At 53.1% G+C, this 26,394-nt stretch overlaps 8 protein-coding genes across 8 annotated transcripts; 3 read left to right on the top strand and 5 right to left on the bottom strand.

The window, feature by feature from the left end:
- Nucleotides 1-510: 510 nt before the first annotated feature.
- AYO20_08350 (hypothetical protein) lies at nucleotides 511-2,552 on the top strand (the record flags this gene model as incomplete). The annotated part of the gene is made up of 2 exons (XM_022646628.1): nucleotides 511-1,049; nucleotides 1,097-2,552. 2 exons carry the CDS (start codon nucleotides 511-513, stop codon nucleotides 2,550-2,552), a joined length of 1,995 nt encoding a protein of 664 aa, XP_022497359.1.
- An 813-nt stretch (nucleotides 2,553-3,365) lies between these two features.
- AYO20_08349 (hypothetical protein) lies at nucleotides 3,366-4,735 on the bottom strand (the record flags this gene model as incomplete). Its single annotated transcript, XM_022646627.1, has 2 exons — nucleotides 3,366-4,654; nucleotides 4,723-4,735. 2 exons carry the CDS (start codon nucleotides 4,733-4,735, stop codon nucleotides 3,366-3,368), a joined length of 1,302 nt encoding a protein of 433 aa, XP_022497358.1.
- Nucleotides 4,736-6,466: 1,731 nt separating this feature from the next.
- On the bottom strand, nucleotides 6,467-7,801 carry AYO20_08348 (hypothetical protein; the record flags this gene model as incomplete). Its single annotated transcript, XM_022646626.1, has 1 exon — nucleotides 6,467-7,801. The coding sequence occupies one exon, from the start codon at nucleotides 7,799-7,801 to the stop codon at nucleotides 6,467-6,469; it is 1,335 nt and encodes a 444-aa protein (XP_022497357.1).
- Nucleotides 7,802-8,675: 874 nt separating this feature from the next.
- Nucleotides 8,676-10,716, bottom strand: AYO20_08347 (hypothetical protein; the record flags this gene model as incomplete). Its single annotated transcript, XM_022646625.1, has 5 exons — nucleotides 8,676-9,634; nucleotides 9,712-9,814; nucleotides 9,885-10,207; nucleotides 10,314-10,577; nucleotides 10,680-10,716. 5 exons carry the CDS (start codon nucleotides 10,714-10,716, stop codon nucleotides 8,676-8,678), a joined length of 1,686 nt encoding a protein of 561 aa, XP_022497356.1.
- Nucleotides 10,717-11,077: 361 nt separating this feature from the next.
- AYO20_08346 (hypothetical protein) lies at nucleotides 11,078-14,716 on the bottom strand (the record flags this gene model as incomplete). The annotated part of the gene is made up of 2 exons (XM_022646624.1): nucleotides 11,078-14,260; nucleotides 14,312-14,716. The coding sequence occupies 2 exons, from the start codon at nucleotides 14,714-14,716 to the stop codon at nucleotides 11,078-11,080; spliced, it is 3,588 nt and encodes a 1,195-aa protein (XP_022497355.1).
- A 1,414-nt stretch (nucleotides 14,717-16,130) lies between these two features.
- AYO20_08345 (hypothetical protein) lies at nucleotides 16,131-16,652 on the top strand (the record flags this gene model as incomplete). Its single annotated transcript, XM_022646623.1, has 1 exon — nucleotides 16,131-16,652. One exon carries the CDS (start codon nucleotides 16,131-16,133, stop codon nucleotides 16,650-16,652), a length of 522 nt encoding a protein of 173 aa, XP_022497354.1.
- A 758-nt stretch (nucleotides 16,653-17,410) lies between these two features.
- AYO20_08344 (hypothetical protein) lies at nucleotides 17,411-18,980 on the bottom strand (the record flags this gene model as incomplete). The annotated part of the gene is made up of 5 exons (XM_022646622.1): nucleotides 17,411-17,434; nucleotides 17,489-17,779; nucleotides 17,831-18,234; nucleotides 18,285-18,741; nucleotides 18,810-18,980. The coding sequence occupies 5 exons, from the start codon at nucleotides 18,978-18,980 to the stop codon at nucleotides 17,411-17,413; spliced, it is 1,347 nt and encodes a 448-aa protein (XP_022497353.1).
- A 4,175-nt stretch (nucleotides 18,981-23,155) lies between these two features.
- On the top strand, nucleotides 23,156-23,575 carry AYO20_08343 (hypothetical protein; the record flags this gene model as incomplete). Its single annotated transcript, XM_022646621.1, has 1 exon — nucleotides 23,156-23,575. The coding sequence occupies one exon, from the start codon at nucleotides 23,156-23,158 to the stop codon at nucleotides 23,573-23,575; it is 420 nt and encodes a 139-aa protein (XP_022497352.1).
- Nucleotides 23,576-26,394: the final 2,819 nt, after the last annotated feature.

The following is a 26,394-nucleotide window of genomic DNA, read 5'->3' as shown; positions in this document are numbered from 1 at the left end:
ATGTATCGAGTCTAGCTGAAAGGATATAGAGGGGGGTGGCTGTGAGGGAAACGGAGAGATTTGGTTTGATATGCGTGAGGATCCAGAGGGGGGATCCTCGTAAAAAGCCCCGTATATATCAATACGCGTATCGGGGACGAGGCTCCACAGATATACGCGTACTCGGCAGACCTTCCGTATTGGCATGAATGTGACGAGGCTGTGGCTGTGTTGCTGGCTACATCTTCCAGCCTTGGACTTTGCTGCTCAATCGACTTGAAGGGGGCGACAGCAACAGCAACATGCAGCAATTATTATGAGACACCCCTAGATCTTTCCAAGGACTTGGAGCCATCCACCATGTTGCTGGTGGCGAGCTCGGGCAGACCTGTTTTGGCTATCTATCACCTCTGTTGGAGCTGCAATCGTTTATCGTTTATTTGACTTCGGTCACTTTCGCCCAGGTCAAGAAATATACATCTGGCTGAGTCCTTGGGAAGGACAGCGGGATACTGAAAGGGAGGACATACAATGTCGGACGGAGCATTATCGCGCTCTATAGAGCCTTCTGCCACGTCTTCCTCATCCGGAAACGGTGATCAGGGCTATTCTTTGCACAACCTCAACAGCGTCGAATCTGCAAGGGACGATTCCGGGCGCGAGAACTTTCTCGGTCCTGCTGGACTGGAAGACTATGACCACGAAGAAGCAAGCATTCTCCTCGCACCTCAGGAGCTGTCGGAGCGGTCAGATGGTGATCAGCGTTTCCGTTGGACTCGCCATGACCGGCTCTATAAGTCAGAGTCTGCTTTACGAGCGGTGCTGAGCTGGATCAAAGGTCCACAACCGCCTCGAGTCTTTCGGATTCACTCTTCCGAATGGCTCCAAGATGCGTGCGACCACCTCATTGACAGGATCTTGCCTGGTAAATGGCTCAAGGTGTTCGTTCTGGGTACGCTCTATGTTCTGTGGAGTGGGCTGTTCCTTTTGGCACTTCGAAGGGCGGTGGTATCGAGCACTGATTCTGTCGATGGTCAGCCAACCAGGCTAGACTGTACGGCTCGACTGTGGTATGTGTCTGGACGCCATGGGCGGTCATCATCACTGACCAGTACAGGCTTAATAGTACGCTTTGTGGATTGGACGGCGAGGAGTGTCGTCCTTTCGAGGACAATCACTTTCCGTTCGTTTGCCCGGCTGGGTGTAAAGATGTCATGTTACTCGAGCCTCATTATATTGGATCTCAGCGAGTCAATTATCGTAGCCTTGTCGTCGGAGGGCCGCCATCTCTCGACGACCCGGCCTCTGCCATCTACCGCGGTGATTCATTCATATGTGCCGCGGCAATCCATGCCGGCATCACCACCAATGCCCGGGGCGGCTGTGGAGTGCTTCTGCGTGCTGGAGAACGGTCCAACTTCCCCAGCGTCGATGCCCATGGTATCAGCAGTATTGGATTCCCGTCCAACTTCCCGCTATCCTTCTCCTTCAACTCGTCCAACTTGGCGACTGGTGCGTGCAGAGACTCTCGCTGGATGTTCCTGGGCACGTCGATCCTGGTCACTTCGGTCTTGTCCGTCTTCGTGACCTCGGCGGCGGCGTTTTTCTGGTCAATCTTTGTGGGTGTCTTCTTCCACGTGGCCCTGATCTCGGATCCCCCTTTTTACCAAGACTACGCGGACGTGGTGTCGATGGCGTTCCGACGGTTCCTGCCAGCCGCATTCGTCGGCCATGTCATTTATCGGTATTGCGTCCGTCGAACGTTGTCCGATCTCAGGGCCCCGATCGAGAAGACCGTCCTCTGGCTCGGGGGTTGTTGGGTCGGCGCATTGAACAACGTCACCTTTGACCGCATCCCGATATCGCGATTGACCCCGCACGACTTGAAGCAACAGCCCGGCGCTATCCCGGCGCTGTGTCTGATTATTGGGATCCTCCTGATCATCGCCGTCGGCCAGGCCTGGTGTTTTCGGAGCGAAGGTCGGATGCCGCGGTACCTGTCGTTCTACGGCGTCGTGGGCGCGGTGTTGGTGGCCCTGGTTTTGATCCCCGGCATGAACGTCCGCATCCATCACTACATCCTGGCGCTGATCCTGCTTCCGGGGACGTCGCTCCAGACCCGCCCCAGCCTGCTCTACCAGGGCATCCTGGTCGGGCTGTTCCTCAACGGCGTCGCGCGGTGGGGGTTCGACAGCATCTTGCAGACGCCGGGCCAGCTCCTACAAGACGGCGCCGCCGTGGGCAGCGTGGTCCCTTTGCTAGGTACCGCGCCGCTCATCGTTGGGCAGAACGTCACCTTGAGTTTTGACCGAGTGACGACGTCGTCCTCATCCTCGTCTTCTTTCGACGGCATCGCCGTCCTCGTCAACGACGTCCTGCGCTTCCAAGCCTTTTTCGCGGACGTGGAGGACATGACCTTCCACTGGACGCGGCGCAGCGTGGTGGCAGGGGACCCGGAGTTCTTCAGGTTCGCATACGTCAAGAGGCACGCGGTTGGCGGCGTGGGAGAGTGGTACGGCGATTTCACCCCGCCGGCCGTGTGGTTTGGGAATGGGACCTGGGTGGCGGGATAGATATCTATATGTCCAGAAAGGTGGATTGATAGATGGATAGATAGTTGTGTAGACGAATATTTGGATAGGCGAACAGGTGGACAGGTCGACAGGGTCGCGAGTATCCTGGTATCTGGCATCTGATGTCTGATGTCCGGTACCCTACCAAGGCCAACCATGTACTTTACTTGTACGTATATACATATATGTATTGACCATCTTCTGTGCTTCTATGTTTCTGTATCATGTACCTATGTATCTACCCACCCACCCACCTACCAAGGCAACAAGAGCTGCAAGGGAGCAATGTTACAAGGCTACGAGGCTACGAGGCTACGACTCCACCTCAGTGCCATGTAAATCATTCCGAGTATATCCCATCCGCCACCAGGAACAAAACTAACCTACCAAACCAACATAGATCGGTGCGGACGAGCATCACACAAGAGACTCACTCACTCATATACACCAGCAGACAGACCTTTGATGGTTTGAAAGCTTTGAAATTTGGGCAACTTTGCAAGGGATATATAGGGATATCGTGGTTACAACAACAACGATCCTGGGCACCTCCTTTGGACATCGACATGCACCATTCATATCCATTTCTAGTTCTCTAATAACAAACGCCATTCTCTACTCCACTGGGTAACTGGTATCCAAAAGTCATGTCGCATTTCCAAAAACAGATTGTGGTGCGAGGGTGTCTCATCCCCTTCGCAGCCAGCATATCACCTCAAAAAACCCCGCTGTGAAGCTTGCAAGACAACCAACTGCCAATGCTTCATACTTAAAACACATAAATGGTACAAATTCCAGACTCTGCGTCACACATCACGCCACATGACCCAACTCTGGGAGCATTTGCTTTTCCATTGTGGAAGCCGAAATCAACGACGGCGAAAAGTTTCGAGAATAGTTGCCATCGTCCGGCTCGTAGATGCTGATGCTGTCTTGACTGGCTTCGTCGCTCGACTCAGGATCGCTGTCATCTCGAAACGGCCTCTGCATGGTACTCGAACTCGATCCGTTTTCCACGTCGTAATCTTCCACCACGAGAATTGGATTCTTTTCGGATGGGTCTGCAGCGGTACTCTCAATGGCTCTAGGCGCTTCGGGGACGCTGTACAAATAGGTGGCCAAGAACACCAATATGGAACCAAACAGAAAATAAATCGTGGGAACAAAGTTGAAGATGAAGATGGAGGCAACGGTGGAGAGGATGATGGAGAGGGAGGTGGCGAAACCCTTGAGGATGTTGTCGGCGTACTTGATGACCATGGCCACAATGAGGCCGCCTGCCGCCTGGATGCAGACAGTCGCAAAAACCACAGAGTTGTAACCCTGGAAAAAGCCCTTCTCCCGGATGGCCTGACCATCCCAGACCAGTGCCCCGGTCAGAGCAATGGCCAGACAGCCGACGCTCAGCTGGATGTTGCGAACCCAGATGGACGAGGGCTGGCCGTTCTTGAGGACCTTTTCGAAGTAGACACCTGCGAATCCCGAACAAATGCAGGCAATGGCCACAGCAATAATCCCAACCACATAATTGCCTTGCTGTGTGTTGACCGCGGCTGTCGACGAAGGTATTTGCACACAGGCTACTCCGGCCGTGAGGATGACAAGGGATAACCACTTTTGAGCTGACAGGCTCTGGCCCAGCATCAACACCGCAAACAGGGCTGTGGTCAGGATCTTGCATTGATAGGTGACTTGGAAGGTGGCGGCATCCAAGTTGGTGGCAGCAACAAACTGGAGGTTGTTCTGCAGGGTGTATAAGATGGCGGGTACGAGGAGCTTGAAAAAGCCACTTTTAACACTAAAGATATCCGTCCATAGTTGCTTGAGACCGTAGCTGGTCGGGTTCAAGTGTGAAGGGGCGTCGTCGGAGAGGGTCGGAAGCTGTGAGGACCGGTGTTGGTGTCGTTGGTCGCTGACATGGACGCACAAGCATATTATACATTTAAGGACTTCGGAGAGCACCACGGCGGTTGAGCTCAGGTATCTCGGACCGGGCAGGATTCGGGAATATCGCATAACCAGGACGAGGGAGGAGTTTTGGACAACGAGCGTGAGGAGAGAGACATATTTTGTAGGAATGCCATGGATGGTCGAAACACCGTCTGTGGAACACGGATCATCAGTATACTCGCTCTTTCTACGGGCACAGTTGGCGAATGGATGTACGTACCTCTGGCTGACATATTTTCTATCTTCTTTTCCTTTTTTGCGAGAGATATGAGCTGGATCCAATGATAATGTTGATGATATGACTGGAAATAAGAACTAGGACAAATCAAAGACTGAGTGCGAGTAGGTAACGAGTGACTTTGTTTGGTTGAGTGAACGAGTGACAACCGTAAGGGTGAGTGCGTTGATTCTTTAAGGAGTGACCATGGGTGAATGCGAGCTCAATAGCACAAAGTGCAAGGGATGATGCATTTCATCGCGGTGATCATAGTGTCAGCAGGAATGAGGAAGAGGGAAAGGCCCCAGGATGCACATTGATGAGGTCTGTGCCTGGGGGGGAGGGGTGTAGGTATTAGGTGGTGGTTTAACAAGACATGTTCGAGAATGAAGGTGGTGTGTGGTGTGGTGATGATGGTGGAGTGGCAGGAATAATGTACTAAGGAGCGCAGAGAGGATCACGAGCGAAGGGAGGGTGGATGGTGGAGACGACGGAATGGATAGAGCGGAGCGCATGGAACTGTAAAGTAGGACGGTGGTTGGTGGGAAGCTTTAGAGCGTCAAGGCGTCATGGTGAAATTGCAAGGGGATTGAAGGGGACAGGAATGGGAGACGATCCTGATTCCGGGTGCCTGGCACGCCTAGCCAGCTAGCCTTGGAGACCTGATGATGGTGGTGATGATCTGATGCGATGCGAGGTGAGGGTCTTTGGGGAGAAGTTGTCAGCATGACATTCTTTCAAGTACCAGTCTCTACGAGGTCTCTTGGGTCACCTACATAGGTCCCTCCCAAGGTGACTATGGGAGTACCGAACATGCCTGCGTACGTAGTACTGTACTTGTTAGGTACGAGGTCCTTTATTTAGGTACTTCTCCACCTAGCCTTACCCGTAGGTAGGTAAGTTCAAGTATTGCCTAGGCCCCAGCCAGATCGTCAGGTACCCGCCGCACGCCGCCCACTACCCAAATTACCCTGCCACGCCTACCACCATACCTCTGAACAAGCACGTAGGTGGTCACTTAGTTAAAGGTACTTGGAGACCAAGCAATCAACCCCTCCCCTAATACCCGGCACGATTGGCGACCCCTCCGGATATAGAAACGCGTACCAAGTAGGGGACGTGTTTGCTGATCACCGAGTATCTCTCGTACATGTAGGCAATATGGAGGATTGCGGATCGCTTTGTATTGACACCCCTAGCGAGCGCTATGGGTATCACCATGACCCCTCACGCCCCCTAAGCCAGACACCAGAGCCCCTACCTACTCCTCCCCTTACATACTTGTCCTCGTAGCTCGCCTGCACCAACATACATTGGTGACACCAACCAGCCAGCTGTGGTGTTACAAGCTGTACAAGTAGTGTTACCGTCACCATCTCGTCTCGTCTCCTCTTCTCTACCCACCGTGTCCGTAACGCCCCTCCCACTGCCAGGGTCACCAGAGTCACACTGAACGGGTTGACAAAATACCCGCAGCATTTTATCGATTACTTTCCCGCGATTAGCGATTGGCGTATCTCGGGATTATCGATAGCTAATCTGACGTGTTTTCCCCCCTTGAAGCCTCGCCTCCGAAACAGACAAGTCTCCCACGTGTTGAGTCGTGTGTTTACATACTCCCTCGGTACCGAGTACTCCGTACTCGTGCACAAGTCGTGACAGTATCGCGTCCGTCCGTCACCACTACCCGAGGACGGAGCATGCGGCGAGTCTGGCCAGGGCCGTGAACCTAAACCCACCCATCAACTCAGGTCGCGTAGCTGAAATGGAATGAGCCCAAGTGGTACGGTTTCTCGACGCCCTTGCCCGTGAAGAATGCCAGCAGCCATTCTTTCAGTGACAGCTGCACATTGTACGAACAGTGCTTCATGACCCAGGCGAAACTCGCCGCCCGCCAGATCCGCCGGCTGTGGACTTCGCTGTGGTCGCTGACCTGGATCTGCCACATGGCGTTGTTGCAGCTCTGCCCCGCCAGCCGCAGGTCTTCGATGGATTGGTGCAGATGGTCCATGTAGGTCTGTAACGCCTTGAAATCGCTGGCCAGGTCCATGGTGATCATGGCCAGTGTCAGCAGGCATGTGAGTTGGAATATCAACTCGAGTCGTCGCGGTTGTGTGAGTTCGGCGTCCGGCGGAGGCTGTCTGGACACCAACCCAAGCAACGTCGACCCCTCCTGGAGTTCAAAGGGGTGTTTCCGTCTCCCTACGACTTCGATGTCAGCTTCTCGACGCCCCTTGGCGGCCAAGACGCTGGTGCTTGACAGCGACTGCCCAAACTCTCGCAGCTTCTCCAGGAAGATGTTCAGATTGTCCACCAGCCTCTTGAGATCCGAAACATCCCAAATGTAGCTTTCTGGGCTCGTCCCGTAGATGCATTCAAAGAAACACATGACGCGCGACAAGAGCACCGAGTTGACCGCGAGAGGACCCCCAGTGGTCTTCAAGATCTTTCTGACCGCCTGGTAGTGCATCCCCGCCGCTTCCTGAGAGCCTGACCGGCGATCAAACGTGCCTAGACTGATGATGGATGCCAACAGGTCGTCCTTGCGGTTGGGGCTCGCCCTGACACTCAGCTGTCGGACCATTTTCAGAGCCTCGCCCTTGTGTCGGATCACGGCCAGCTCGAGCGACCTCTTCTCCGTGTCGGTGGCATATTTGTTCAGTGAGATCCGGTACAGGGCCGACCGTGCCATGATGACCTGAAAACACGCCGGCGTGGTCAGGGCAATGGAGAAGTTGCTGGCCACCGGGTGGGGACGCAGTCGAGGACTGAACCCATACGTGGCTTTGGGGTAGTAGAGCAGATAGAAGCTGATGAGGTGCTCCTGGAAGCGGTCGAGGCTCACAGGCAGAGCGGCAAAGGGATCCAGTCGGTCTGAAAATGGTCGGACGCTGTGGCGCACAATGGCCAGCAGCTTTTCCTCGCGCGTCAGGTCCTTGAACTTTTTGCCATCTAGCTTGTTTTCTTCCTTGTCTCCTCCATCTTGAGCCGCGTCTGGTGGAGGAAGGACGGCAGGCTTTGGTTCGATAGGTACCAGTTCCCTTTTGATGCGGGTCAGCGATTTACTGGTCGAGGACTCCATTCCTCAGAGGTCCGGCACCATGTTTGCTCGAAAGGGCGATGGTTGATGTTCCCCGTGTGCAACGAGGGGCCAAAAGCAAAGGAGGCCCCAAGACCCAAAGTCGCGGTGAACAGAGGCCCTGTGCCCTTTGTAAGCTGGGGATTGGTTTCTTTTTTTTTGCGCCCGAATTGGGCTTGAGTTTGACGAACACGGCTCGTTTAACAACCGAGATCAGTTTCTTGGGAGGGCGGGTGAGAAAGTCGTTTCGTTTTCGCTTCGTTAACCCCTAGGCACAATGCGACGCCTCAGAACAGATAGACACAGACAGCGATATGCGGGCCATTATTTCCTCCCCCCCCCGTCTCCTTGGACTTTTGTAGATGCCGAGTGTACGACACTACCATGGTTTCACGGGTAGAAAGGGCCACCTTCAGAGGGATTTGTCTTTGGGATTATGACTTTTCACTTTCAAAACACAAAGGTTTGTGTGCCCTGGTGCGCAGCGGGCGACGTCATGGTACGGAAAGAGAGGAATCAAGGGGACCAGCTAAATATAGCTGCGCTTCAAAAGTGTATAATAATCAAGTGGTCATATAGAACATGTGGGAACTTGGCGAGATAATCAGGGTCAAACTGAAGCCTGGTAGAAACTTGTCTTGGGGGGGGATGAAAGTTCGGTATCGAGTCACCTACGATGTTTTCTCCCGACATGGTGTAATTTGACCGGGTCTAATCTACTATGTATCTCTCTTTCTAGCTGGCATGAGACTCGAAACTGTCTTCCAATCAGACCTCCTCCTCCTTTTAGCCAAAGGAATACTGAAGCCGGGCGAAAACTGCACGCCGGACGGATAGGACGCTGTGTGGTTGTATACATGAAGTATACACACCCCAATCACAGCCGTGCCCTCTCCCGCTCGTCCCTGACCCTCAGCCCTCTGTTCTTGCCTTCTTTATCCTTGGCCTTGAGAATCCGCCGCAGCAGCTTGCCCGTCGGACTCTTGGGGACCTGCTGCGTGAACTCGATCTCGACAATCCACTTATACCTCACCTTGCGCTCTTTGACGAACTGCAACAGCCGCTGGCCGACCTCCTCGCTTTCGCGCACGCCGGTCTTGAGCACGACGTAGGCCTTGGGTCGCTCGCCCGAGTACTCGTCGGGGATGCCCAGCACCGCGCAGTCCTCGACCTCGGGGTGTCCGAGGAGCAGATCCTCCAGCTCGGCCGGCGGCACCTGGAGGCCCTTGACCTTGATCATCTCCTTGATGCGGTCTTCGATGTGGATCAGCCCTTCGGCGTCAATATGGCCCACGTCCCCCGTGTGGAAGAAGCCTTCTTTGTCGAACGTCTCGGCCGAAGCCGCTGGGTTGTCCAGGTAGCCCATCGCGATCTGGGGTCCCCGCGCAAGGATCTCTCCCGTCTCACCCGGGCCAAGTTCCTTCCCCGTGGTCAGATCAATCACCTTTGCTACCGTGTTGGCGACCAACAACCCTCCCGTGGTCGCATACTTGTAATCGTAATGTGAAGGCGGATGTGCCGAAATGCACGCCGTCGACTCTGTAGCACCGTAGCCCTGGCGAAACCCAGTCCAGGGGAACTTTTTCTGCAGCAAGGCTATTATCTCCGGTGAGATGGGCGCCGAGCCCGACGACCAGCGGTTGACGTGGCGCAGGTCGAAATTGTCGACGATCTTGTCGCGGACGAGCCGGATGATGATGGGCGGCACGAGGATGAGTTCTTCGATCCTGAATTCGCAGATGGCGCGGAGCATCGACTCCATGCTAAAGGCCGGGAGCATGACGCTGTCACCGTTCATGAAGATCGGGTACGTGCAGAATCTCACCAGGCCAGTAACTGGAATCCATCCGGGATGGTGGTTAGTCTCACCATGGCTTCCCTGCATCTTTGTGGGGACAAGGGCAAACACGTACTGTGGAACAACGGCATGACGGCCAGGATCTTGTACGGCCCGGGCGCCTGGATCTGTCTGAGCTGGTGGCACTGTGCAATGATGTTGTGGTGCGAGAGCATGACCTGTATCGTCTCTCCCGTCAGCCATCCTCGCTCGCTCAGCACATTACTCCATCACGGGTTGGGTACTGACAGCCTTTGGCAACCCCGTCGTTCCACTGCTGAAATTCAAATACCCGCAGATGTCCTTGTTGGTCTTGCCTTGTGGCACCCGGTACGGCGGGTCGGGGGTATACTTCTCGCTGCGCTTCATGAGGTCCTGGATGTTGATGCACCCATCTGCCTCCCCTTCCAGCAGGAAGACGTGGTGGCGAGGGATGCCGACATTTCGAGCAGCCGCCAGTGCCACGTCCAGTGATGTTGGCAGCGTTATTAGAAACCTCGTCTTTGCGATCTTGAGGGCGTAGGTCATCTCCTCGACCGTGTAGGCGGGAGATGCGCCGTTGACTCTTCCACCTACATCGTCCAGGATCAGCCCTCTAAGCCTTCTTATCTCCCTTCCCGTGATCGCTCTCGATCTCGAAAGAGTTGAGAGACGGGAAACTCGTTCACCACAACGTACCTGCTCGGATCACGGCCCACATCGCTACCGGGTACCAGATAGTATTGGTGCTGAACAGGGAAATCGTCTCACCCGGCTGGAATCCATACTCCTTGACCAGGGCGGTACTCAACTGCGTGGCGGCAGTCTTTACGGCATCCCAATCCAGGCGTTCCTTGGTGACGGCATTGACGTACGCGGCCAACGGCTCCCGCGGCGTCTTCAGTAGCGGGGAGAATTCCTTCGACTCAAAGACCCATTCCCACGTCGTGATGTCTTCAGGGACTGTCCCAGCACACTACCGGTCAGCCTTGAATCGAAAATCCCCGATTCCCTGGGTATACCTGTCCAGTGGAACAAGTGAAGGGTGGCCAGGTTTTGACTTACTCTCTATCCGCGGATGAGGAGACTTGAACAGCACCATGATTCACACACACCAGCGACTCGCAACGCCAGCTCCATACATACAAAAGGACAAGAGGGATGGATCAAGAAGATCAAGAGAGAGCAAAGAGATGTGCGTCCGGCTATGTCGGCCATGATTACCGGGTGATGGGCGTGCAGCGCAGGCAAAACGGTCAAGTTGGATGCGGAGAAACCTACAGGCAAACACTGCGATACTTCCCAAGACCTCGGCAAAGCGGCGATTCCAACTACATCCTCATGCCTCATTGGGGTCATCGCCGACCAATTCTGCCCACACAGTCTATATCCATAATTTTGTCGGTGAAACCTCATCCCAGAACATGGTTGAACACTGTGGTTGGTACCCCTTGATTGCCGTTTTAGGCGCCGACAGCGGTAGACTGACTCGCACTTTCAAAACCTCCCGTCGTAGCGACACCCGAGTCAATCCTCCTCCTGTCAGTCGAGACATCTATTTCCTGCTCCTTCGCCTGTCTCACAAACAAGCGGAAATCAACCTTGGGTCCATCGTGCCAATTGCCTGCATCGTCACGTTCTCTGGCCGCGGGCATGTTCTCGCCACTGACAATGCACAACACTGTCATACCCCGTCTGTACTTCAACCCACTCAGTAACTTGGGTGTGATGAGGAAGTATTGACTGCCGCCGTCGTCCGCCGCGATATCGACCATTCGGCCATGCACCATGCGTTCGTTTCGGGGGTCCATGCCCTGGTTGATCTCGTCGACCACTCGGAAGGGAGCTCGACTTAGACTCTGCAGAGCCATGAGGTAGAAGATGGTACTGACTGCTCTTTCACCACCCGACTGCCGGTGACTGTCTAGGAGACTCAGTGGCTCTTGCTCCCGGAACTTGACGCTGATGTGGATGGCCCAGTTAGCAAAGTCCAGCCCGTTCTCTATTCCGCCGTTCTCCTCGGTGCAATCAGCGGGATTTTCAGAGGATGCCTTGTGCACCGCAACCTGGCCAGCACATCCGATGCGTGCAAAAGAATCGGAGAAGGCGTCGTTGATCTTAGACACCACTTCCTCCAGTCGAGGTTCCCATTTGGCCCGGATGGTGCCAATGGCGTGTCTAAACTCCTCCCGGCGTCGATCGCCCTCGTGAACTTTGCTCTGTAACCTCTCAATTGTTTTGGCTCGTTCCTCAAATTCAGCGATGATACCAGCATTACCACCCTCGGTCAGCTCCAACTTAGCCTTCTCGGCGTCGATCTCAGCGTCCAGGTTCTCTTCGGTTTTGACCGTTTGGACTATATAATCCATAAGCTCAATCAGGCTGCTGTCGCCTTCCTCTGAAGCCTTTTCGCTTTCTGCCCTCAGTTCGTAGGCGACATCGCGAATGGCGTTGGCTCGCTTGCGCTCCTCAGTGAAGAATTCGTTTGCAGTATTTCGCTCGGCCTCCTTCTCTTCTATGCTACGGAGGATGTGATCGTTGTGTGTTTTCAACACCTCAAAATCCGACTTTGCCTCCAGGTGGAAGATCTCTGCTTCAAGCAAGCGCGCCGTCTTCGACTTGATGTCTCTCGAGGCATCGACAAAGTCGAGGACGGCTTCCGTTTTGTCCAGGAGAGCGGCATCATGGCGGTCGCTGAGCTCATTCAACCGAGCCCTGACCCCACTCAGCGCTTCGCTGAGATTGCGTATCTTGTCTTCGTAGCTTTGGATCTTGGGATCCAAGGCATTCCATTCTGCGAGGGCCTGTTGTTTGGCGCCCTTTTCTCGCTGCTTGGCGTCAATCTCTTCGTGAACGAGTCTTTGATTCTCCTCGAGTTGCGCGATTTCTTTGTCGATGCCTTCTGATTCCGACTTCAACATTCCATGCTCGCCTTTCACTTCATTCATCTGTCGTTGCAAAGCGGCTTTTCTTCCCATGTCCACCGGCTGTTCGGTCCACATTCTGGCTTGACGTATGTCGTGCACTCTGGCCGATGTGCCTGCTGCACCATACTCCGCGCGTCGAATGAAATGATACGTCTTTCTCCCAGCAGAATAGCTTTGTATAGGTGTCTTTGCCACATCATCATGCTGCTGTTGAGTAAGCTCCCTAGAACTGATTCCACACCTGTGGAGGGATCTTTCAAAGCAGAGTTGGGCCAACACGGTCGGCGGACCCTGCAAATGATCCAAAGCCCAGCTGCTCAACCCGAACCGCTCCATTTCCTGCCCGGTCAAGGGTGGACGGAATTGCTCCAGGCTGTCAGTGGCGCACTCACGCAGGCTCACGTCGTGGAGCTTGAGACCTTGAAACAACTGACGTTGAAGAAGAGTGAAATCGGCTTTGTTCTGAACTGTGATGAACTTGAAGTCGCTGATTTGCAGGAAAGACTCGACCACATCGGCCATGCGTGGATCTTTAAGCGAGCATTCCACGATTGGAGGTCCGTACACATGAGCAGTGAACTCATCGCGGTGGTCCTGAATCCACCTCCAAGCTTTCAAGGTGTCCCGTGACAAGTTCTCCAGTTTACCTTCTTGTTGGCCAACTTGCGTCTCAAGTCCTGCGAGCTGACCCTTCAGGACTTTGAATTGTTTGACCGATCTGTCAGCTCGATCTCCCAATTCTGTCCTCCGTGACTCGAGGTCACTTTTCCGATCATCCAATGCTCGCAGACGCGTCCTCAGCTCCTGGATCTCGCTATTCATGGCTCGAGAGTCGAATGCTTCTGGAGCCTCCGCTTTCTTTCGCCTCAGATCCTGTAGCTTCATCTGTTCTCGTTGTAACTTTGCCCTATTTTCGGGAATGCTCTTCTTCTCTGCCTGGATTTCGTTGTTCAAGTCGTTGATGACACCTTGTTTCTCCTCGACGACCCTTGCTTTGCGCTCGCAATCTTTGATACTTGCACTTAACTCCTTCTCACATGCAGCGTTGAATGCTCGTGCCTTGACTTCGTAGTCTTTCTTGGCGTCAAGGCTTCGGAGGACAGGTGCCGCCGCCTTTCTGAGGCGTTTGAGCTCTTCCGCTAGGTCCCCCATCCTATGTTTCGCGGCCAGGAAGTTTGCCTTGGCTTTGTGGTAGTGGACCAACGGTCGGAATTTCTCCAAGCCCGCAAGTCTCTTTTTGACGACAGCTCTTTCTCTCATGCGTTCCACTTCTGCCTGTTGCATTGCTTGTCTGTTCTCCAGGTTTTCCAGTTGCTCTCGGGCATCTCTGTCATCCGTCATGCCATCGCTCTGAGAGCTGCGAAGCTTCTTCAAGTCCTCGTGCCATTTGATCATTTCTGGACCGGCCACGGCTCGCTGCGTGCTGGTGAGCAACTCAATAGGACTCATTTGAGCAAACTCGACGACCTTGTCCTGGGGGAGAAATTGGCAGAGATTGTCGATCTGGATGTTGAACGAGTTCGCCAACTGTTTGACAGCAGCACCTGAAGATGCATTTCCATTCACAAAAAATTTGGACTTGTTGCCTTCTCTTTGTATCACCCTTTTGATCACCGGATTCTTGCGCAGCTTGGTCGTCCGCTGCAGTTCAATCTCGATGACGGCCTCGCGGGAGCCGTGCTTGACGAATTCTGCAGGTTCTTTCGCGCGTCCGAGATACTAGCATGCATAAGTGAAATGGTCAGAGGCAGTACTCGACCCGCAACTCACATGAGGCGGCCACCCAAGGCCTAGACAAATTGCGCAAACAAGTGTGCTTTTCCCGGTTCCGTTCGGCCCAATAACCATGTTCAAATTCGGCCCAGGAAAGAATTCAGCGGAGGTATAGGTGACAAAATTCGTAAGTTTGACCCGGACAATGGCGCCAGGCTGGTGACCTTTCGCACGGCTGGCAGTGTCATTGCTACCACCATTGCCCTCAAGATGTGGTTTGCGTATGGCCGAGGGGGTGGTCAGTTGCCGTATGGGTGAGCCGTCCTCGTCATCGTCGACAGAGGTGGCATGTCGTCGTCTACGTTTGCTGTCATTAGGGGCGGTGGACGAAGGGGTACCCGGTCTCGACTCATCGTCGTCAGAGTCGGGAGGTCTTGACCGCCGGGTAGATCGAGGAGCCATGGGATTTCTGTGTCTCACTTCGAATCAGGACGTCGGAGGGTGTGGAGGTGGGGGGATACCACAGGAAATGTGAAGGCTACGAGTCGACAGGATCTCGACGGACGCGGGTGCGCGTGGGCGTGACGCGACACATGTGACCGTTCGAATATGCCAAGAGGTGGGAACAAAGCTAGTACACTAACGCCTCGGCTAAGTTACTAGCAACGTCCTTTCCCTACCTAGTACCCCCTCCTTTATCAATTACTAGGTACCGAGTACCTAATGGACTACCAAGATTCAGCATGCTGCTTGGTCTAGCATCAGCCATCCTTCTATGAGAGAGTCCATGTCGGAGAACAAGGATGGCGAACAATTGGACCCTCTGCTTGCGAAATGCAACCTTGGTAGACACAGTGATCTACTGTGCGCTGCACATATAGGATTTTTTTCGGCCCGCCTATATCCCTTGTTCGCGCATCAAACACCTAATGTATCGTCTCTTATACACCGCAGGGTCGAACAGGTACGTCTTATCGACGAAGAAGGCCCCAGTTATATCACCAGCAAGTCACATCAGAGCCATTTCACCTGCTATCTTTTCTTATCTCCATTGCCTAGACAGAGGTACATGACGCTCCTGACGATGTGACAGATCTGCGCGAGAACGAAAGCCTACAGCCGAAGTACGGCACTCTGTTGCCTCCTTACAGTTGTACATACTGCAGATGCAACTTGCATTATTTTCAATCGTCAAAGGCCGCATTTCATACCGTTGCGCAGTTGGACTGGCTTGACTGGCGCGGAGTTGATCAAGGCTTGTTCCAGCCGATTCTTCCACCCCTCTGATTGGACGCCGTCCCGATTAGGCCTGGGGAGGGGGAGGGGCTTTCCCTCTCCGCATGCTATGAACGCGCGGGACCAGTCAATAACAATACAACTGGGATCCCCGTCCGTCCATCTCAGCTGCTGTCTACCTACAAAGTAAAGGCGGGGTTTACTCGGTATATCATTGGTACTGGAGCGTTTCCTCCCAAAAAAACTGGAGCAAGTCTTGATTCCCGCTATCAGTCGATAACATGAGCAACAAAAAGGTAAGTGACCACGAGCCAGGACGACGCTTATCTATCTCAAGACCCAGTAACAGCGTTTCTCCGCTGCGATGCTCAGAACCGTGGGGGAGCAATTGGATTAGTCCTGAAAGTAATCCTCGGATCCTTACTTGTGCCATTCCCCGGGTAACAAGGTGATTGATTGTCGTTTTCTTGGAACTTGTTATAAAATGCCGGTATTCAGGTTTTGAGCTTCTGTCGAGTCGCAAAACACCCAGAACACTCTTCATTGTCTCTGGAAAAAATCACTGAGCCGCCCGCTTTCTGCCTTTCTTTGGCATAAACACAAGGGAGAAGAATCTCGAGTTCCGACTTGGTCCATCATCATGCCCATCTATCTGTCCATGCAGCGGGTGCGCTTCTCGAGCCCGGACGCGTACGAGAAATTCAAAGTCCTCTTCGCCGACACGCGTCGTCACCTGATGACACTGCCCGGCTTCCTCCACCTGACCTGGTGGGAGCACCCGGACGACCGGAGCTGGTACAACGAGTGCAGCTTCTGGACGAGCCGCGGCGCCCTGTACGACTGGCACAAGAACGTCTACCACAAGTACTGCAAGACGTGGGCCGCCAACGGCGCCATCATGGAGGACATTATCACGAACTTCGAGCTGGTCGGCACCCGCCTCCTCCGCATCTGTCCTGTCTGCAACCTGGCCCAGGACAAGAAGTATGACCTGGCCCAGGAGCAGGCCGTGCTCCGCGAACAGTGCCCTCAGTGCGGCTTCCATTTCCCCGTGCTCGAAGAGACGCCGTCCAGCTTTGCGGTCTTCAAGGACGCCATAGTCCCCACGGAAGACGGAGCGGACAAGAAGGATGCAGAGGCCAGTTGCCCCCATGCAAAATGAGGCTTGGAGGTGGTCACAGGTCAGATCTGATACACCTATGATCGCAATGTACGAGGCGATATGACGGCCAGGGTGATACTTGCGAAACACCTTCACTATTAGGCTGCTGAGAGGAGAGAGACTACGCCTTCGGGCTCGCAGCGGAAGGTTCTCGTGTTGCGTTACCGGCGCTTCACCATGTTAATAATTTTGGTATATGTTGCAGAATCAAGGCCGATCAGGGCAAAGCTGTTCCCTGAAGAGATCGCGATATCCTGTGAACGGGTTGGATACGAGTTCAGGTGATATGCTGACCCGGCCATTCACACGAAGCATCAGGATCGCCTCTAGCAGAGAACATACGATACTAACGAAAAGCAATTTCTTCATGCCTTCATAATTCAGAGCCGTCTCACATTATGCAGAATATATTTTCAGCTTGATAGGATACTGACTGGCCAGACTCCGACCGTCTTATCCACCAAAACATTTTGCTAGTCCAGATCCTCAAGTTCCTCAAGCACCATTCGTGTCGTGTTATCAAGCATAACTCCTGTCATCTGGCGAACATCGAACATGTGTTTACCACATAAAGATAGAGGGGTACTACCTCTTCCATATACCCGGCCCAACCATCCCATGCCTTGATCAATATACTTAAAACACGTTGAGACTTGCCTGTGACACTGCCTAAGAGTTGAACTTTCCCAGGGCTATACTTTTGTTTGCCTACTATTCCCCTAACCCATAATGTTAATGGCCTTCTACCGTCGGAATCATCAGTAGAAGTTACCGCGGGGGACCTAGTGATTCAAGTTAGAAAGGAGTGACATCAAGACTTGGAAGTTGTATCTCACCGCGAGAAATATAGCAGTCGTGATCGCTCCAATGACAAACGCAGTGATGAGAGCTTGGACGAAGATGGTGTCTTGGATCTGACGCAGCGCAGGCTCCTGGATCCAGACTTCGCGGTCAAAGATCTTGCGTATGATGTTGCGCTTCTCATATTTGGCTACCCAAGGCTCGTCTTCATAGCTATTGGAAGAGCCCAAGCTGTCAAACGAAGTTTTTTTCTCTGGAGAAGCGTCATCTTCATCACCGAAAAGCTCCCATGGCCGAAGATGTCGGTGATGCATGCCATGCAGAACCTATTCCATTAATGGGTGCCTTGAGAGGGAAGATATTTGGGTAGGACTTACAACGCACATGCCCTTCCAAGCGGCAAACAGGGTCGCAATGCCGATAAAGAGACCGAGAAAGACCAGTGCCCGCCAGCCTCGATTGGCTGAACTCAGTGTGATGACAATGCCGTAGACGATGCCGCCAACGATTCCGGCCACACCTAGGAATCTTGCAAAGGCCTGTCTCGGTTTGTTGCCGTTACAGATCGTCCAGCGGATGAAATTCGGATGAGCTTGATGACGAAGAGTCCATTCGACCGTAGCAATGACATCGCGAAACGCTGAAGGGTGAGTGGTCACAGACAGGGCCTTCACGAGGACAGCTTTCTCCTTAGCTGACAGATTCAGTAATCTCGCCCCACCATCAGCTAGATAGATGGCGATGATGCGTGAGATTTCCTCCCGAAAAGGTTGGATGGTGACTGATTTCACATTAGTGCAACCAAACACACAAGGACCTCTGTCAACATACACGGCTGAAGAGTTCCCGCTTCCTCAAATGCGATCTCGGCTCTTTTCCCGTGCTCGGTGGTTCCTGTTCTGAGAGTCGTACCGTCCTCACTGTAGCCGAGATTCGAGGGGACCAGGCTGCCTTGGTCTGTGGCGGAGACTGAAGAGGTTCTGGGAGGCGTGTTGAATGGATTAGAAGCAGTGTCCGGGGGAGCGAGTTTCGCATGGGGATCGAAATCTGTCCCTTTCAACACTGAAGCAGCAGCACTTGTCATTTTCTTGGGAAGTTTCTCTTTTTCACCCTGCGTCTTCTCCGCCAATGCTTGGTCTGCAGTCCACTCAGGGGCAAGTTTTTTCTCGTGGTCGGAAAGCTCGTTGAAGCGCTTGCAATAGTCGTGATACCACAGGTAGAATTGCAGATTCTCGGCGTCGTACTCAATGTAACGCAGGAAGTCCATGAATTCACGCGTGGTCACAGGCTGCAAGATGAATAGATTAGCTGAGGGGCTATACTGGCAACTTCAGGAATATTCAACTCTTGACTTACAGGACAAGTTCCGCCGCTGATGATTCTGTCAAAGGAGAGGGCATCTGGAATGCCATAGGGGCAGCTGGAGCCGGAATTGATGGACTCGACTCGGCCGTCCGACTCGGACCCAAGCGAATCGCGGGAGGAGGTAACATAGGCCGGACGACGGTATGATAGTGAGAGGACCATGTTGGTTGAGAGCGGTGATATCTCTGATGACAAGCGACAACGTACACGTCTTCGGGGACAGCTGTTCCAGGTACAATCTGAGGTAGCACAGGATAGCCTGTGACCGAGGGTCAATCGCACGTGGGAGGACAGGAAGTATCAGCTGCTCGAAATATGCTTGACAGCTTTGCCAGAGGCGTTCAAGGCTTTCAAGAGGCAATCAACGGGTATTTTGCGGGGGAAATTGAAAGTGCCAATGGGAGAAAGAAGGTAAAGCTAGAGTAAACGATCTGGAGGGAAGGTAGCCAGAGCCAAAGTCGATGTCGTGCTCTGCAAAGTCCAAAGGGAGATAAGTCTCTGGTCGTGCCTGCCGCAACAGACAGAGTTCACTGAGGCACGCGGGCAATGAGGCAGGTTTATGTTCTACGTGTCATACCTGCTGAGAGGAGATGCATTTGAGGAGTTCATGGTGGCTGCTCAGGTCCCGACAAGGTTCTGGCGAATGGGTATCAGGGAGACACAGCGCCATGGCTGGCAAAGACATGCATGCTGTGTGTCCAAAGGAAACTCGACCCATCGAGAGGCAACCTGATCCCCTGGTCCTAGTCAGGGTCTTTCGAAAGTAGCGACAGGTAGAAGCAGCAAGGGGGGAAAGAAGTCTCTCCTCCTTCCGAAGTGGGCTGCATGAGAGAAGGTTGGGTGTGTGGGTGCCGTTGAAGGCAAGGAGGTTTGCCTGATGCGTGTTGTTTGTCTGTTTCTTAGTCCACGGTCTACCTGTCATGCATTTACAAAGTGCCATGGCTGGCAAAGTTCGGGATCGGTGAAGGCGAGGGGCATCTGAGTCAATGACAGCGAGCAGTGATGCCAATTGGTGGCACAGGCAGCAGATCGGCGCGATCGCATTGGCATCGAGACTCCACTCGCTAAGCTAGCGCCCACTAGTCTACGCCATTTCAAGCACGGTAGCCAATGGTGTCGCGTTTTCGGGACATCTAAGAAATCTTAACGAGCTCCACCGCGTCATGGCCTCGTGTCTCAATGCTCTTCCACTACATTTTCACTTTTCTCACACTTGGTCTCTGTCTTCAGCAAGGGTCGGAGGTCCGTGGCCACTGTCAAGGCCTCAAGGACGTTGTACCGGTGCTGTTCACCACCAAACCACCGAGTATTGCTCCGATGGCAGTCTCCAAGCTCAATCGTCTTCAACATGGCGTCGGCAGAGCAGATGTCAAATGCGGAGTGTCAACTCGGCAAAAGGTACGAGTAGATGATTATTCTATCTCCTCAAGAAACAACTCTGAGAAGGTGTGAGAGAGCTTGGGCCACTGTTCCCCGCCACTCGTATTCATCCAATGGTCCAGTCGTGGCACTCTGGAATCTGGAACCCTGGCCCCGGTGTCAATAGGCAAGGCACTGGCAAGGCCCATGATTCTCCTCAAATCATAAACCACTTGTTGCTCCTCCCATCCCGTGGATGGTCAAAGCGCCAGGAGTAACTAAAATCAAAGTCAACTTTTTGTACCTGAATCCCCTGGCTCAGCCGTGCGAATGATTGGGATTTGGCCATTTCAGGTTGAACTCAAAAGATTGCATGTGCCAGAACATCGTGATTTTCGCAGTCACACCTGAAAACGCCCACGCCGGTAGCCTGAAATGGATACCGACATTCGCACATGGCCGTTTCCAGCCATGGTGGATCTTGATCAAGTGCAGACTGAGATATGCCAGTGGGACGAAACTCTGTCTTTCTCCGGAGCATAGCGGCGATGGAAGTTCGCCAGCTTTACTACTGTACGAGTACGTTGTCTTGGTCGTCCTTCCAAGTTGGTACACCACCTGGAGAACGTTGAACTGTTGACTATCTAGGCCCTTGTTGGAGGGTTCTGGACAAATTTCCGTCAGCGCCTCTCAAGCCTGTCTGCTGTCAACATATCCCCTCAGCTTGGCCAGACTTCTCCCTGTGTAACCTATCAAAAGAGGCTGGCATCTTGGAGTTCCGTTTCCGGTATAGCTAACACGAAGAGGTTGCACCTGTCACACTGTCGACTGTCGTTGACCAAGAAGTGCCACCTCATTCCTCCCAGCTTCCTCATCAAATTCCGGGTAGCAAGCCTAGCCGAACAAAAGTCGGGCTTCACACAACTCCTTTGCAGCTCGTATCGCGCCTCAAACCAACGGTTCTGAAGCAATGGCATACTTTCTCTGGTGCAATCAATCAACGTGGAAATGTTCTTGTCTACGAGGTACTCTGAATCGTGGTCTAGTGTAGCGAGCTGAACGCCACCCACAAGTCACTTGAGCTGCTAGTTTGATTGACCCACGAGACAAGGAAGGGAGCCTCTTCGCCTATCAAGGAACCCATTCAGGCTAGTATTCCCACCTTCCCGTGTGTCTGGGGTCATTTTGAGAATAGCGGAATCACGAATGCCAATGAGCCCGCTCGCTCAGTTACAGGAAGTCCTTCCGGTTCGCTAATTTTGGTCCAAGCAGTACCAGTTCGGCCATCTCTTCCATTCAAGGGTCAAGGCGACAACCGTCTTGGAAGATTTAGCCAGGCACTATCAGGAACTTCTCAGAGAAACTTTCGGTGGGGATCCGTTTCCTGAATTCCCATGTGGACCAGATGGTTACAGATTGTCGACAGATTGCCACCGCGGCCATGGCAATCAAACTCTCGCTAAAGCCTTGCCGTTTGCAGCGATGAGCTCCGCCAAACCCCAGACAGACCTTCACAGACTCAGCCCATGTCCACACTCAGGGGGGAGTTTATCTGTATGTAAAAAAACATGGCCTAAATCTCGACCTCTATCAGGTTTAGTGGCAAACAAAGCTGCTTGATGTCTAGTCCCTTCCCTTGAGCCATTTCCATTTGCCATCTTCGATCTAGTGTGGGTTGAGGGCTGAGATCACATCCACACCATGCTCCACCTTCTTTCCACAGTCATGTCTGTATCAACTTATCTGCCCTTCGGAGTGAGCACATCTGCCGGCGTGTGGCTTGACTAGCCCGATCCCAAAATGCTCGTCTCCGGCTATTCGAACACGACAAGGTGGCCACACACCACCAGATCGCCGAGGAAAGGGTAGACGCGGGAGCCACGAGTTGGTAACAGCTTCCTTCCCGCGTGGAGCGCATCACTGGTCTAAACCCACGTGCCTGTTCCTGTACCTCGCAGCAGTGGTTCATCCCTTGCAGCCAAGGCCGAACTGGCTTTTACTTACATATCTTTTTCGAAACTTGCGGACCTATGGGATATGTAAGGGGCACGGCTATGACCGTCGAGTTTACAGAGTGCTTCACCCGAATCTCTAATGAGAGAACGAAAGGACGGAAAGCTTCTTATGCTCAACTTCTAAAACACTGGCCGGCGTGTCTCACGCAAGCTTCTCATGTCGACGCTGCTTCATCGCAAGGGCTATGCCAGAGTTTCTTTTGCAGCTTTTCGAATCGCACATGCTTTGTTCCCAAAGATGGCAGGACAAACGACTCATTGTTTCGTGCACTGGAAGGTGTGCAAGTTGAGTTGTTCCAATTGTCTGCTATATTTGGAGTCTCTTTGTGATCATTGATTATAGGGTGGTAATTTTTACTCGGATTGCAATGACAAAGACAGCCAGACCTGTTCTAATGCTAACCTCTAGGTTATCAATGGATACTTCCCTTCACCGGTTGAACATGGACGCCCATCCGAACAGCAAAATCGACCCTTTTTAGTTTCCAGCACCACCCTCGTGCGCGTCTCTTCACCCAATCAAGGTTTCCATTCTTGCCTCATACCACGATGTTTTCCTTGTGGCGCCGAGACGTTTCGACGTGCCCCGAATATCAGAATTATTACCACTGTTCTGCTGTTCCATACGTCGGCTGTTGCACACACGACCCTTGCAGTACTGGCGTTTGTGCAGAAACCCCTCCTGATTCCAACCCAGGCTCATGTGGAACAGGTGTCACTGTCACTGTGACCCAAACAATCCTTCAGGGCGCTGCTACCAGTACCGTCAATACTCCGACTAGCCCCTTGGATATGGCAACAGGTGAGGGGGATGGGACATCTGCCGACCAAAGCAGTCCCATTCCCAGTGCAATTGGTGCTCCCTCCGCGCCGTCCAGTACACAAGAATCCTCCATACCTTTCCCGTTTATTCCAATATCAGCCTCCAATACCACCTTGACAAGCGTAGCACCAGGTACCACCATGACCGTGCACCTCGTCCCTGCCACTCCCAGCTCCAGTGTCGATGCCGTCGCCAGCGCTACTTCTAGCGAGTGCCCAAAACCAACGGCATCTTCAACAACAGAATCTACGCGCACGCCTCCGGCAACGATCGCTGGAAGTGTCATTGGCTCCATGGCAGGGCTGGCCCTGATAGTCACACTTCTCATTTGGTGTTGCCGAAGGAAACGAAAAATAAAACTAACCTTCAAGCGGAAAGTGCAAAAGACTGACCAGGAAGAGCAGTTGAACGAGCTACAGTCTGTCAGAGAAGAAAGAGATCAAGCTCTTCGACGACTCGAGAATAATGACAAGGCGCTTCCAAGCCCGCGTTCATTTGACTTTGGCCTTCCTCCAATACCAAAGAACTCGAGTCCCGTAATGCCGCAGCAATGGCTATGATTCGACGGGCAAGGAGGTAAATCCCAGATGTCAAGCAAGACAGTTCGTATAGGTTTTGAATCAGTATGCCTTGTACATAGCGAAAGATTGTGCTTGCATTTCCTTCCGGTCTTCATACAGCTTTGACTATACTTGGTTCCTCTCTTTCGCTTGGAGAGGCTTTCCTGCAGGGGGTATCCAAGCAAGAGCCACCAGACTGACGCATTCGGCAAAGTGCCTTGGCAGCCACGCAGCTTAAATTTATGTCCTCGTCTCAATCAACTCCTTCAAGTCTTCCCTCTGTACTTCTTTGTGGGGAGGATGAGCTGCCGTGCTACTTGCCTCCTGTCTGGGTCCTGTCTGTGTGGACAATCCCAAAGCCGCCAAACTCAACAGGGGAGAATCCCTTGGCATCAATGACCTTGTTCCCACCCTTTGTTTGCACTTCTGTTGACCATCTGTGTTGAGTAGGAGAAGCTATCTGGCTCTTGATGCCTTTGATGCAAGTGGAACGTGCAGCTTGTAGATGCCCACTTCTCGTTTTACCTCGATCATGTTGCCCAAAGAGCCTATACTGTACGAATGCTTGAAGATCTCCCTCTCTCCCCCGGAATGGAGGTGCAGTCTGGGCACTAAGGACTCCGACCTCATGGCCGATGCCCAGTGTCCTTCTGCTGATAGATGCCCTCTGCTCTGCCTCAGCAGACCCGTAAGTTATGTCCGTGGGATCTGACCCTCGGTGTGAAAATGGGTGCGAGGATGGCTCCTGGCCTCGAAAGTCCTCCTCAAGTGGGCCATTCATATGCAACTGGTTTCAGCATTCTGACATCTCTCCCGCACCGGTGGGCAGGGTTGCCAAAAACGCCCTTTTGCCATTTTGCACAAAGTCGGCCAGAAGGAAGTACTGGGTCTGACAGAAAATGCCACCGAAGCCAGTCGAAGCGACCATGTACGCTATAAAAAAAGTCAAGGGGTTCGCTGGTCACGCTGCAACACGAAGAAGCCCAACCGATTCGGAGACTTTATCCAAGACCCAAGTGATGATGTGGATGATGACCAACATTCGGCTGAAGAAGATAACGGCGAGCGCAGAAAGCAACAGAGAATTACTGCTCCCAAACAATTCATTCGTCCATACCCTCCATTCCAAGCACTGAAGCCTGTCATGGAAAATTTACCTCTCACGTCGGTTCCAGACACATTTGCATCACCTAATAACCTACCTTATGTAGCTGCCATGGTGCGGTTGGAAGCGGTCAAGCACCAGCGAAAGACTGCTGGTTGGGAGAACGACAAGTGCCATGACAATGACGAAGCTTGGTGTCGGTGCGGACGAGGGAATTGGAAAGGAGGTACAGGCTTCTCTATTGAGTGCGAGGACCCAGAGTGCCCTTACAAGTGGTGGCACTGGGAAATGCCTGACTTTTCATAGAAACGTGGATGTGTGCCGGATGCTGGAGTTCTAGATGTCTCCAATTCTTCAAACACTTTCCCCAAACTTGGATCGACGGTGCGACAACTCTTGACGGAATCGCCAACAAACCGTGGGTACCTGACGACATCAACCACGCTGTCGACACGGAGATCCTTGATGGGGACAACGATTTCTCATATGCAGTCTACCAAGCAGCCAGGTTGAGGCTCAAAGCTCGAAAAGAATCCATGTCCTTCATAGACTCCTAGAACACAACTAGCTTACCACCAACGAGTGCCCCGGCGACAGAGGACGCAAAGAAGCTGCTTCTGCAGATTGCGCACTTTGCGCACGTCCTGGGCATCCAGCCCCTGATGAAGGCGGCGATTCACGCCCTCTGCAGCGCCGTCCATCGCAGTCCCGAGGACTGGCTGGACGCTGACGACAGCAACGGCACCACCGCCCGTTCCCTCGACCAGGTCACCTTCGCGGGCAACCCTGCCAGGCGGTACCTGGAGACGGAGGCCTGCCGCCTCGTTGTTACGTCCAGCGGCCTGCCGTGCGATGGGGACGACGTGAGCCGGATCTGCAAGATCGACGAGGCTTCCCTGGAGGAGTTGTGGTCAGTGGCGGGGGGAAAGACGGCATGATGGCGATCGTCCTCGCGAACGAGGGATAGACGGATGGGAGTGGAGGGGTGGGAGGCCCAATGGTTGTCGAAAAGGCAATGAAGGGGCGAGCTACACGGACGTGTGACTGATGGTGAAGAGATCGAGCAGGAGAAAGAAGGTCAGGACGGACTTTTGGAAACCAACGTTCACCTCCAAACGAGGATACGAGCTGAGCGATGTCGACGGTGGTATTCTTCCTCACGAAGACAATGAGGACAAAAGCCTGCCTTGCCTATCTTCGATCCAAGTTCGAGGCATCTCTTGAACTTGTCTCTCGCCAACCAAGGCTGTTTGTTACGGTTGACTTCCTTTTCCCCTTCTTGTGCCGTCTCTGCTCTTTTTTTGACGCCTACCACGCAATAATGGTTGAAGGGATGAATGGCTCCTGACATCTCCCCGAGCGAATAGAGAGTCCTCTGTGAGTGTGCCATAATATTCCTAGGATTCAGATCCTCGACTGAGGCAGTCAAGTCGTCAGTTAGCCAGTTAGTCAGTCAGGAACAGAGAAAGAGTATGGCGCGGATACTGGATACTAGACACGGGCGCAGATACAGATAGAATAGATACTGGAGACGAAGAGAAAAAGACACTGTCGAGCCGGTAGACAAAACCAGTACAGAAACCAACACCTGTCTCTTCTACAAACACTCCGATGCCGACACCCCACACTCTGAATTATTTGGTCGTACTCGCTCCCTGCAAAAAAAAACCATAATATAAAAAATACGCCACACACCCAGACACAGAAATAGCAA

This window comes from Fonsecaea nubica (assembly GCF_001646965.1).
Source record: "Fonsecaea nubica strain CBS 269.64 chromosome Unknown Scaff65, whole genome shotgun sequence".
NCBI classification, from domain to species: Eukaryota; Fungi; Ascomycota; class Eurotiomycetes; order Chaetothyriales; family Herpotrichiellaceae; genus Fonsecaea; species Fonsecaea nubica.
This window is presented reverse-complemented; position numbering and strand designations above follow the sequence as displayed.